The 13,685-nt window shown below is 44.6% G+C and overlaps 1 protein-coding gene across 2 annotated transcripts in view; it reads right to left on the reverse strand.

The window, feature by feature from the left end:
• tenm4 (teneurin transmembrane protein 4) overlaps window positions 1-13,685 on the reverse strand; it is a gene marked incomplete at its 5' end in the record, with an annotated part of 244,856 nt that overhangs the window by 187,434 nt on the left and 43,737 nt on the right. Inside the window, one exon of one of the 2 annotated variants that reach the window (XM_079513575.1) lies at window positions 10,578-10,802. The exons of the other annotated variant lie outside the window; for it this stretch is intronic. Coding sequence (XP_079369701.1) covers window positions 10,578-10,802 — 225 coding nt within the window. The remainder of the gene's footprint in view (window positions 1-10,577; window positions 10,803-13,685) is intronic. 2 annotated transcript variants of the gene reach the window in all.

Consider the following 13,685-nt stretch of genomic DNA (forward strand, 5'->3'; position numbering starts at 1 on the left):
AATAGACACCCACGTGTCACGTTACTAGTCAGTGGGTGGAACCAACACAACATGGTCATCAAATCAATTAATGAAATATCATTATATACAGTGTTTCACATTTCTCAGATCCACAGCAGTGGAATAAACAAAAATGGACATCATGATTACTAGAATCTATACAGAACAGTGATTCACATAATCAGGCATTATTACTTAGGCAACAATTCAAATATATATACATGTATACAATAAAGAAATTATAAAAAGTGGCTGATGGGAAAGTCCTCGGTCATTCCCTTTGGGGACATTGTGTTTAAAGTGAAAAATCCAAAAGGATTCACGCTGTAGCAGCAATCTATTCAGATCTCCTCCTCGCCTGGGACATTTTACATGTTCAATCCGCTGATATCTAAGAGTGGCCACAGTGTGTTTAGCGGACAAAAAATGCATTGCAACAGGGCTTTTAGAATCTTGGTTGCGAATGCTGCTTCTATGCTTGGACATGCGTGTCTTTAGCGCCCTGTTGGTCTTGCCAACATATCCTAGACCAGGGGTTCTCAACGTTTTTGGCCGGGGACCCCCGGAAATGCTTTGGCAATGTCTCGGGACCCCCGCCCCGCCCCCTCCCGACCCCCAATATAAATTGACTGCTACAATAACCTTAAACCATTTTGGGCGGGAACCCCTTTTGGTGTTTTAAGCATTGTTATAATTTAGCTATTGAAAAATAGCAGATCTACAAGCTCATAGCGCGCCACCGAGTGGCGCGCTACGAGCTTGTAGGTCTGCTATTTTTGAAAAATCGTGAAAATAAAATTTTTAAAAAAATCTTTTTTTTTTTTTTAATAATTTGGGGACCCCCTAAAATAATTTGGCGACCCCCCGAGGGGTTGCGACCCACGGGTTGAGAACCCCTGTCCTAGACCACATGGGCATTTGAGAAGATCACATTTTTGGTTGTGCATGCGTTATAGTGCCCTTGATAACACATTTTTTACCTGTGAGTGGGTGCGTAAAAGTGTGGCTCTTAGTGGTGAAGTTGCATTGTGCGCAACGGCCGCATTTATAATTGCCATCGGAGATTTGAGTCAAAAAGGAGGCTTCTGGCGAAATAGGAGTGAGATCTGATTTGACAACTGATATTAGGAGGACGTTTATAAACAACCCTGGGCATTTCTTTAAAAGAACTGGCCAATTTGGGGTCGCTGCTGAGGATGTACTAATGTTTTTTTTATAGCACATTCAAATTTCTTACCAAGGGCTGAATATTGCACAATGCATAGAGGACTGTTACTTGAGGGGGCGTCCCGTTTTGATTGAAGGACTTCCTCCTGTGTACAGTCACTGAATCTGTCGCGGGCCTTTTTTAGCCATTCATCTGGATAGCCTCTGCTTCTGAAGTGCGCATGTAGGAGATCTGCTTGCTTGGATTTACACTTTAAACACATGTATTTTGCGTGTCTTAAGTACCAGGTCTTATTACATAACTTAAGACCTGGAGGCGTGATCAATGCCATTTGGCTATTCTGAGTGGCCAAAGAGCATTGACCACACCTCCAGGTCTTAAGTTAAGTAATAACTTGACCTGGTACTTAAGACACGCAAAATACAGCCCAATGTCCCCAAAGGGAACATTTTCATAATTTCTTTATTGTATGTATATATATTTGAATTGTTGCCTAAGTAATAATACCTGATTATGTGAATCACTGTTCTGTATAGATTCTAGTAATTATGATGTCCATTTTTACTTATTCCACTGCTGTGGATCTGAGAAATGTGAAACACTGTATATAATGATATTTCATTAATTGATTTGATGACCATGTTGTGTTGGTTCCACCCACTGACTAGTAACGTGACACGTGGGTGTCTATTTAAATGGGTGGATCACTCACATCTCGAGTTTGACCAGATGCCTTGGCTCGAAACGTCGTCAATAATAAACTTTTTCATAAAATGGACACAGACATAATGTCTGGGTGGGACATGCATTTCCAACTTGCATCGTTCCAAGTAGGCCAGTGCCCAACGGGCACCGCTGTAGAGGTATCTATAAATGCACCACGTCTCTGTCTGTGTGTATGTCTGTAATGCACGTAACTTGAGAACCGTTCGCCCCACTGACTTCAAATTCGACACACGCGTTCCACACCCCCACAGGGAGTGCAGTGCCCGGTTTCGAGTCGGTCGGACCCTATACAGGGCCCCTGCCCAGGCTTTATATATGGAGCTGGCCTGTTCTGACATCACAACACTCCATATTTGGGCATGCCTGACATCACAACATTCCATATTTGGGCATGCCTGACATCACAACATTCCATATTTGGTTCTGACACAGAACTCCATAGGAATAAAGGGACACAGAGAGACAGATACAGAAATCTCCATATATGGGCATAAAAGGGACACATACAGATGGGTGGAACGGGTACTCTGACACGGGTACAAACAACGGTACACAGAACTCCATATATAGGAATAAAGGGACACAGAGAGACAGAAACAAAAATCTCCATATATTGACATTGGTCAGAACTCCATATATTGTATGGGCATAAAAGGGACACATCCATAATAACATAGTGGGGCATGCATTTCCAACTTGCATCGTTTCAAAGTAGGCCAGTGCCCAACAGGCACCACTCTAGTATACTGTATCTACCTAACTATAAATGCACCAAGTCTCTGTACGTACGTCTGTAATCCACATAACAGTGCAGTGCAGTGCTCGGTGTCGAGTCGGTCAGACCCACAGTTGTCCAGAACCACCCCAAAAAGGCCTCTGCCTGGGCTCTGGACAGGGCCCCTGCCCATGGTCCATATGGAGCTGGCCTGTTCTGACATCACACCAGTCCATATTTGGGCATGCCTGACACAGAACTCCATAAGCTGGCCTGTTCGGACATTACAACACTCCATATTTGAGCATGCCTGACACAGAACTATATAGGAATAAAGGGACACAGAGAGACACATAAAGAAATCTCCATATATGGGCATAAAAGGGACACAGACATATCGGTGAAACGCGTACATGTCTGTGTGCACGTAACTCAAGAACCGTTCGCCCCACCGACTGCCCTGTGGGGCATTCCACGCCCCACAGGGAGTGCAGTGCCCGGTGTCGAGTCAGGTCGGACCCACGGTTGTCCAGATTCGTCACAAAAGCCTCTGCCCAGGCTCTGGACAGCTAGGGCCCCTGCACAGGCTCTGGACAGGGCCCAAATGAGCCAAATTGATCACACCATGATCACTCTTAGACCTCCATATATGGAGCTGGACTGTTCTGACATCACAATTATGTTCTGACATCTGCATAGACTCCATATTTGGGCACGCCTGACAAAGAACTCCATATATGGAAATAAATGGGACACATACATAATATCTGGGTGGGGCATGCATTTCCAACTTGCATCGTTCCAAGTAGGCCAGTGCCCAAAGGGGCTCTGCTTTGTATGTTACTATTCTGTACAATGTTGGGTCTCAGGCTGAGATTTTGTTAGAGGGCACAGATGGTCCTGCAATTTGCATGGTATCAGAATGCAACATTTATTATGAATAGTCTCTATGCATGGACAAGCAGCCACTTGTTAACCCCCAAAAAACAGAGCAACAGCTACTGAAATTGGAATTGACTCTCAATATATGCCAGTGGGGAACAGGGACACAGCATGTGAGTGCCATGTGCTGCTCATTAAATTATGATTTAGCCTCAGATAGGACAGTGTCTGCGGCTAAATTACATTCGGGGGTGACCTCTTTTAACGTCGTTTGCACCCTCCTTGCTGACACGGGAGATGATTAAGCAGTTCAAATGAAGCCTTATTTGAATTCTCGCACACAGCCATCATGTCACCCCCCCCCCCCCCCCCCCCCCCTCCAGCCCTCTGGCCGTCTCAGCATTCCTGCTTGGTCAGCTCAGCTGTGGACACGCTGTCGCAGGCCCTTTTCACTAGGGAGCCGCGGCTGCATCGAAGGGCCAGCGCCGGGCCAGGCCCCATGCTGCTTTTGCATTAAGAGATGCTAATGCACGGAGGTCGCAGCGTCTCGGATATATCCACAGCTCAGCGTGAGCGCCGAGCTCCCACTGGCAGCCTCCCCGGGATAACAGAGGGCCCTCTGAGAAGGCTGGGGGGGCCCGAGCCAAACACATGCTGCACAAAAGCACTGCAGGCTTCAGTGAGCAGAACTCGTCAGCCGTACACAGAAGCCCCCCGGTTCGGTGCTCTTTAGAGAACCAAACTGAGAGGAGGAGGAAGGAAAAAAGAAAATAATAATAAACACAGGCACACATCTTGGGCAGATGTTAATGTGAATAACAATATGCAGCTCAAAGCATTTAGACCTTCAACATCCGGCTGAACATTCTTTTAAGCTCCCGCACGTGGGCTTGAAGAGCACCTTGGGCAAACGTAATCTGAGGTGATAAAAAGCCACCTGTTTCCCAGTGCAACGGCTACACTGTGAGCCAATTATTTCAGGCATACGTAGATCTCCGTATAATGTTTACTCAGCGGTGAAAAATAAAAGGAAATATTGCCCAGCGTCTCGTCTCAACTCAGAATTTCAATATTTCTCCAGTGGCCGACCTGTGTGTCAGACCAGGTAGGATTTGATATTCTAGTCGTCTTTACTATGCTGACTTTTGAATTAGCTTTTGTGCTGGTGTAATTCCCCCTGAATAACCTGAGACGCATACTAAACGCCAGATCTGCATAATGGCCTGCGACTTTGGAGCCACAAAGCCTTTTATCAAACAGAAAACCCAGCATCCACACACAAAATAGAAAGCATTAGCTTTCCATTCTCCCTTCCCATATACCCCATAGACGCAATTTAGAGAATACAGTGTTGGCCATGTTAGCCTGTGCTTTTATTATCCCTATACTATATACCCTGGTCTATGCTACCACTATGACCCTCATTGTGGTGAGTCACTTTGAGAAGCTTATAGCGCTTATAGTTTGAGTTTGAGTTCTTTATGTACTCGTGTTTTTATGTACTTGAGAGAGAACATTTATGTGGTGTATATATTAACAACAATAATAATAATAATAATAATAATAATAATAATAATAATAATAATAATGTATCATTATTATTATTATTATTATTATTATTATTAAATGGTGCATTTATATAGCGCCTTTATCCAAGGCGCTTTACATAGATTGTGCATTACATTCACCCATTCAAACACACATTCATACACCGATGGCGGTGGAAACCATGCAAGGCACCAACCAAGGACACTTCGACACTAACTCTGGGGGAGCCCAGGTTCGAACTGGCAACCTTGGGTTACCATCCAGCCACTCTACCCCTCAGCCACTGCCGCCTCAGCTCCAATTTGAAATTGTTCCACTTCCAATTTTGTCTGCTCATTTGTTTGTGGCATTATTTAAAATCTCACTTGATCATCTTGGAATAATACGTGTTCTCTCTCCTAATCAGATTCCTTTTGTTTACTAAACAGCCGAAGAGACAGGGAGACCCAGTTACTGTACACTCTATTGCAATGATTACTCTCAGAATAGTCATTAAAACAACAAATCACTTATAGCACCTTTAAATGTAATTGGAATACATTCATAATCTATGTCTTCAGGTAGATGAAATATTCACTACTTTTGGTTAGCCAGCACGAAAGACACAAACTCCCATACTGTATGTATCTACGTATGTACAGTACCAATGAGACCTAATCACACCTAATCACCCCCCACCCCCATAATACCTCACCTGAATTCCACTAACCATGGCATGAGTTAAGTGGCCACTTTGGACTTTGGAACACACTCAGTCATCAAAGTCAAGGGGGTTGCAGCATTCGATGTACACAGTACTGCTCGCAACCACGGAAGAATACAATGATACGCACACACACACACACACACACACACACACACACACACACACACACACACACACACACACACACACACACACACACACACACACACACACACACACACACACACACACACACACACAAATGCAAGACATGCAGTTTGGAGTAAATGAAACCAGCAAGCCTTCAATGTTAAGTAATTTGGATGCAATCCCGCAGAAGGCACAAGGAGGCGTGGAGAAAACTGTCTCATTAGATGGTTTAAGTGAACAAAATAGCGGAGGTCCTCTTTCTTATTGGCTCCTTACTGCGGCACCGCCAAATACCTTCAGTGATCACAACAGTGAAAAATGCGAAAGCAGGATAGAAAAAAGACAAATTAGCTAAATTTACACACAACTACAACAGGGTAAAAAAGGCCCTAGCACCGACGACGACTGGAGCCGGGCACTATGACACTTGAAATATGAGCTGTAGAGAAGGTTACAGTCTCAGAGCAGCATGCTACATTCTGCTACATTAAAGAAATGTCACAAAGCCTTAGGTTGTCTTGTGGAAGCAAGCAGGGCAAGGGGTGGGGAGAGGGGAGGCGTTCCAATCTTCAAGCCTCTCCTACCCCTCACTGACAGCCCCAGGCCAGACCCTAAACTCTGTACCTATGCAAATCACAGGCCATTGTTAAAAGACAAATCTGCTGCAGTAAAGATCCCCCCTCCACACACACACCCAGAGTGGTGTGTGACTACCGGGGCGACCGGCATCTTGCTGTGGTAGGAATTAGGGGGAGATTTGCGGGTGGGCTTAATAACTCATTCAGTCGGCTTTCTGCGGCAGTTCAAGACAGCCACGGCACTTTGGAGTTTGATGTAATTCCAGCCTGTGGGCAGGCTGACTCGTGAAACCCGATCAATTATTGAGGACGTTTTATTTCGCGTCGCGGTCCGCCAGTGCCGGCGGGAGACGGAAGGGAGCTGTTTCGGACTAAAATGCTGGTTAGCAAAGTGCGGTCCGGGGTCCCTCAGGGCTCCTTGATGGGGTTCCAAGGGGTCCCCAGCAAAACGAGGAACAGTTTAAACATCCTGACAAATGCGCTCTTATGGAGGTCCCTGGCACAGAATCCTTTGGAATGGGGGCCGGTCAAGTATATATTTGGGATCCTTGACATGAAAATGATTGAGAACCACTGGGTTGAAAGACATGCACATTGCACAGTGTGTTCAAATCTAACATATAATTAAGGGAATATCTGTATGTCTGGCTGCACCAATGGCTCTGAATTTCCACATAGACATTGGCCATTATGGAGGGCGTAACGAGGCCCTTTTTTCAATGTAACAAATGTAATTCTGTTTATTAGCGTTTCTAGCACCGACATTTTCTCCGTCACTGCGCATGTGCTTTGTTGACGACACAAATCCGGGTATGTCGCGTTACAGCACAGTTAGAATCCAGTTACCTCCAGGGGTTGACACTAACGCTTGTCCGACTACCCGGGGCAGGTAAATAAAGTGTAAAGGGCAGGTGAAGTGTTCTACTGGGTTACCGTTGCCCGACCGGGCAGGTGCGAATTTTGAGTGAGGATGCAACCGTCTTTATAACACAACACGAGATATATCTGTACAGAACGTGGTCAGAGTGCTCGGTGTCTCTCCCTATCTCTCTGATCCCTCTCCCACACACACACACACACACACACACACACACACACACACACACACACACACACACACACACACACACACACACACACACACACACAGAGTGTGAAGTGGCTGCGATGCGAGCTCTGGCAAAAACAGCTAGCTCACAAAAGTGAAAGTAGAAAGATTAAATAGGAATCCGAACAACGTCTGCGTAAGTATGTTGAAGAGTGGAATATCGAGTTTCCATGGCTGCTGCAGCACAGTCCAGAAGAACATGGTGCCGTCCTACAGTACTTAGCAAAGTTTACCTCTGTGACTTCATTGCTGACCGGTGAGTTCAGTTCAGTCTATCGGTAAACATCGCTTAATGACGACGATTAAACTGCACCATATATTTATTGGTTTATTGTTGTGTTTTAAGAACGTCGTTGCTCGTTGTTTAATGGGTCCCAGTCATTCCGACATTCAACACTCAAATCTCACGCTGGCCCGGGCGGTTAGCTCAACCGTCTGGGCACCTAGGCTGCACCTAGGTGTGCCACGGGTTCGACTCCCGATCCCGACGGCTTTTGCTGCGTGCCTTCCCCCCCATCTCTCTCCCCATTTCCTGTCAGTCTACTATCAATCTATCAATAAAGGCAGAAAAAGCCAAAAGAATATCTTAAAAATAATAATAACAATCTCACGCTGATAGTAAGCGCCATGGGCTGTTTGGAAGGGCTCAAGTAATGGGGGGGGGGGCTCCGAATGGAAGAACAACTACGGCAAAAAATGGTCAACACAATGCACGTTGCCTATTATGTGGGTTAGGGTATTGGGATTGAACCCATGAAGACAGCTAACTCATTCTTATTTAATGTTAAAATAAAATTATATTTACATCTGTGTGTCATGACTTGATTGTTTACTATTCCCGTGACTTAAACAAGAACATAGTTTTCAACTGGGAAAGGAAACGTTTCAAGCATGCAAGTAGAAAGTAAAAAATCACACCCGTGTGAACTGAGTGGTGCAAATCCCCCCCCCCCCCCCCTCTCTGTCTCTCTCTCTCTCTCTCTCTCTCTCTCTCTCTCATTAGCAGGCAACATGCAGCACTATCTCTCTCTCTCCGTTTCTGGCACAACAGCGCCACTTTTGGTACTCATTGGTACTGGTCACATAGTCACACACAAACACGGACACGGACATTGCTGTTCGTTGGAGTGGTTGCACCACTCAAAAATGTAAAGTTAAAATGAACGGTAATTCAAATTTTAGGATGCCCTGTATTACTTGTCTAAGTGCCTCTGAGACCAGCCTGGGTACACCTCAAAATGCATACATCAATAATATGATCTATTAAATCGCATTACCCACACTGTACATCATTTGGTGTTCGGTATTCAAACGGGTATGGACTATAATGTATATAAACACAAAGAAAAACAACCTTGTTGAGCCTGCAATGCATATTCATTACCCGTGGGAGAAACACAACTAAACATGAATCCCAGTGTTTAAATGACATCATGTTGGTATATCATTAAAAAAAGAACATGATATTATGTACACCTCCTAAGGGATCATACGTTTTGACCGTGACAGTAAACATCAGGTTGCACATATGATGCTGCAGTGCTGCACTGTGTTGCGTGCGTGACTGCGTGTGTGCGTGTGTGCGTGTGTGTGCGTGTGTGTGCGTGTGTGTGTGTGTGTGTGTGTGTGTGTGTGTGTGTGTGTGTGTGTGTCTGTGCATATAGCATACATGCATAAATTTCCCAAAAAGGAAATGTATCCATGTATTCATGCATAAGACATATCCCCACCGGCCATAGAAATGAGTGACCAGAGGTCCAGATATCATCCCCAGCAGCAAATCCAGCCCTGAGTGGCAGCCTCTGAGAAGGGCAAGAGGAATGAAAGCCTGACATTTATTAATGGGAAATCACATCGGGATCGTCCCAAACTAATCTCCCGTCCTCGGCAGCGTGGGTGCTCTCTCGGGGGTTCAACCACTTCATTGGCTTCGTGAACAAGCAAGTCGAGTACACTGTCCAACTTTATGGCTGCGTTAACCCATTGTTGCCTTTCTAAATCAGTAGTTCTCAAACTTCTTTGCATTTTTTTTTCTTCTTTTTTTCGACATTTTTCAAACTCTTTCAAGCTTTTTCAAAAATATTTGAAAATGGCAAATTGTACAAGCTCGCTGCATGGCACAAATAGCCAACGCACAAATCTAAAATGACACAGATGCTTTTCTGGTTTTAATGGGTTCAGAAAACAACTACACCAAGCCACATTCTCTGCGAGATAAGCGACCACAGTCTCGATAAAAATTAATGAAAGTCACTGGCAGCGACTCAGCAGTGACTCACTGCTGTGTGACACGCGGTGCTGCTTAAAGAATTGAGTTGCACCTGGTGTACCGTAAACATTTCTATCACATCTTTCCCTGTCAGTGCCGAGGAGGACGATGTAATTATGCCACACGTCCTGGCTGCTGGAAATTTCATAAAGTGATTCATGTAGGCTACACCCACCTGCATGCATTAAAATACAACAGAGATGTCTGACAAGGATCGCCCCCAACCACATGCGCGCACACACACGCACGCACGAGCGCCCGCCCGCCCGCACGCACGCACGCCCGCACGCACGCACGCACGCACGCACGCACGCACGCACACACGCACACACATGCACACACATGCACACACACACACGCACGCACGAGCGCCCGCCCGCACGCACGCACGCACGCCCGCACGCACGCACGCACGCACGCACGCACGCACACACGCACACACATGCACACACATGCACACACACACACACACACACACACACACACACACACACACACACACACACACACACACAGACATGCGCAGCGCACGTCACACATATACACACACAGTATCTTTGAATTAAAGCCGGTAGGGCTTTGCAGGCCTTTCAAATGCCAGGCATTTCTTGTGGTGTTCGGTAAAGTTTTTAAAAAAGGCCACACTCCCATAGCCATGGTGCGTGACCTACTACAACACAACACGCCCAGCAGGGGGCTGCTGCTGCTAACCTCTAGAAAAAGCCTTTTTTTTAAAAAGCCAACTCACCATCGGTTCTTGCAGGGGCAGGAGCGTACAGGTTCCCTGAGCCACTTTTAACTAAGAATGAATCGGGGCCAAACTCATCCTCAGAGTCAGAGTCCGGGGTTGGCTGAGCTGCACAGTTACCTAGCAACCCTCCCTGGCTCTCATTGGCTGCCACAAGGCAAGGGGGAGGGTATGGGAGTTGCTCCACAGGGGAGGAGGAGGCAGATGAACAATGCAGCGGAGGACCTGTGGACCACAGACACAGGGGGAGGGGGGGGGGGGGAGAGGGGAAGGGGAGGGGAGGGGTTGGTGATGAAATAAGGAACAATCACAGGTGACATCGCATGACATCACTGAAGAAAATCTAAACCCGAGGTCAGGTGTGTTAGAGCATTGTTTCCTAAACAACATTTTAAAAATCCCTTTTTTTCCTAAATATTTTTGGTTAAATAAAAAAGGAACATAATTTTATTTAATCTATGTTTTTCCGTCATATAATTCTCAAATTCGTCATACAACAGTGTCACACAAAAGTAGCAAAAACAGCCAATCTACAAGCTGAAATCGCGGCACGTTTTGAGCTTGTATCTGCATTTCTTTATCCACCCAACAGCAACTATATAAGTATATGCTGTATATCTTAATTAAAAATATATTTAAAAATATATTTGGGTGTAGGAATCCTAAGTAGTTTCTGAGCCTCTGGGTTTTGTTTCCAGTGTTGCAGCAGAAAGCATGACACGTGAGACTGAACTTAAACAAATGTGGCACTTCAAAAATAGAAAAGAAGAAAAAAGAAAAGAAAAACTGTTTCTACAGTATTTATCTGCCTCCCTTCCCACCACCTCCAAGCTCAGAGGAAATTATGTAAATAACCACTGCAATGACTTTGAGACAGAGATGAAAACATGGCTAATGAGTTATGGATCATATATTTTCTACACGCAGTATTCTTTGGGGTTAATTATTTCCTTCCAGTATAAAAGAAAATAGACCCGGAATGTGAGGTATTAGCACACACTGACAAAGCAAGTTGTATTTTATAGAAACCCCCCTACACATATCTTATAAATACTATAAACTTCAGCCCTTACAATTATATCAAAATGACTGTAATTAGTTGGCTACACATGCATGCATACCATATCTGGGGCATCCCACTCCTCCAGTATACACACCATTGCACCGTATTATTACTTCAACACTCTAATTTGAGTAGCCTTTGCGACAGACATGAATTATATATGCCCAGAGATGGTGGAGTGGTTATGATGCTGGCTAGTAGAACATCATGAATCCTGCCAGCATCTCTTTCTACTTATCCAGCTCAGCTTTCCTCAACAGTACAATACTATTAGGGGAAATGGGGGACTGGACTGTCCATTAAGAAATCATATAAATGACATAGTTTAGCTTGATTTATAGTGTTCGCTGGCAGCACTCAGGAGCTGTAGAGTGCGTAGCAATCTTCCAATATACCGACACGTCCCTACAACAGTTTCAACATTCAGGGCTTATGGGCTCTAGGCCGGTCAAAATACTGTATAGAGAGCAATTATTTTTGCATCATTGTCAGAGTCGTCACCATTCATCAATATAATGTTGCATAACGTCACATTCTAACCTTTTGTGTATTTTCGTAAACAACGCCCTACTTGATCACACTACAGCATCACACAAAAGCACCCAAAGTAGCACATCCACAAGCTCAAAATGCAACGTTTTTTGAGCTTGTAGATCTGCTACTTTTGCTACTTTTGAATTTGAATCCTAGAAAATGTTGGACCACCAAAACTTTCCACCAGACAGAGAAGGTAAATTAAATCTGTTGAATACATACATTTTCAAAAATAGCAGAAATGGACAATCTACAACTCAACTTCAACTTATAATAGTGGGCTATTTACACTATAGTACTAAGTATTAAATCATAAAATATTGCCCATTTTGGCCATATTTTGATTTGATTCATTGTTTACAAAGCCTAAAAGAAAAACACTGTCATTTGTTTCATACATTCCAATGTTCAATGCCAAAAAGATACTCAAATCGTTAATCACTATTATTCGTATGACACTACAATATCAAGTCAAAATGGATGATTGTGACAGCTCTAATTGGCTCCAGCCCATACCACTGTCCTGCCTGCACGGCTCGTATGGATGTAACGTGCTGATATTACTTTTAAAACTTAAAGCAGCACTACTGAACTGCTCAATGGGTTTTTTTATACCATTGAGCTAATCTCTCAACAAGACATCTTCAGTGCTCCGCAGCTGAATATGTCGGCAACTCCCGTTACGTGTAGAACTTGTTGTTAGTAGGAATCAAAACAAAGTCACACCACCAGAAGAGGAGGGCTGAAGGAGAGTGAACAGGCCGACATCCGGTCTCTACACGCAGAAGCAGGCGTTTTTTTCAGCAGGATTTTTCCCCTCCTTTTGTGGCAGAGTAACTAGGTGAGACATGACCTTTGACACGGTCTAAATATCTTAACCCATTTAGCGCTATCATTTATTGAAAAATTAGGACCTAATTCACGGCAGAATTTTTTCTAGTCAAGCTCTTATTTTGAAAAGCCACATTTTCATTCGACCGGAAGTGGATTATCCCTGCAAGCTAGACAGAGCCCAGACAGCCTTTGTTTACATGATCGATCTATGCCGGAGCACTGGAGAGCTCCACATCGCCAGATCTGTGCCGTCAAAGAAACGCTGTTTTGACCAAAATGCCATCTGGGACAAGGAATAGGAGATACAGGCGATTGAAAGACGACGATCTAAGATGAACGATCCAGTGCTGTGCTAACAACATTGCTAGCTAACCGGCTAACGTAAGCAGCATTATGGCTCGGACGATCGAATGCACTATAAAAGCGCAATTGACAAAGGTCTTCGGCAATGGCGTTAAGCGTCAGTATCAAAATTAGGCTTCAATTGACAAAGGACTTCGGCAATGGCGCTGAAAGAGCAGGGACAGAAACAGTTAGCCTATATTGTATTAACCAACTCTATCATACAGATTGGACAAAATTACATCTTATTCATAAAACAAAAGTTACATAGTGCTGCTTTAAACATCATCCCTACAGTGAACAGGGCGCACAACATATTCCAGCTGACCGGGTCA

This window comes from Electrona antarctica (genome assembly GCF_951216825.1).
Source record: "Electrona antarctica genome assembly, chromosome: 11".
Classification (NCBI taxonomy): Eukaryota; Metazoa; Chordata; class Actinopteri; order Myctophiformes; family Myctophidae; genus Electrona; species Electrona antarctica.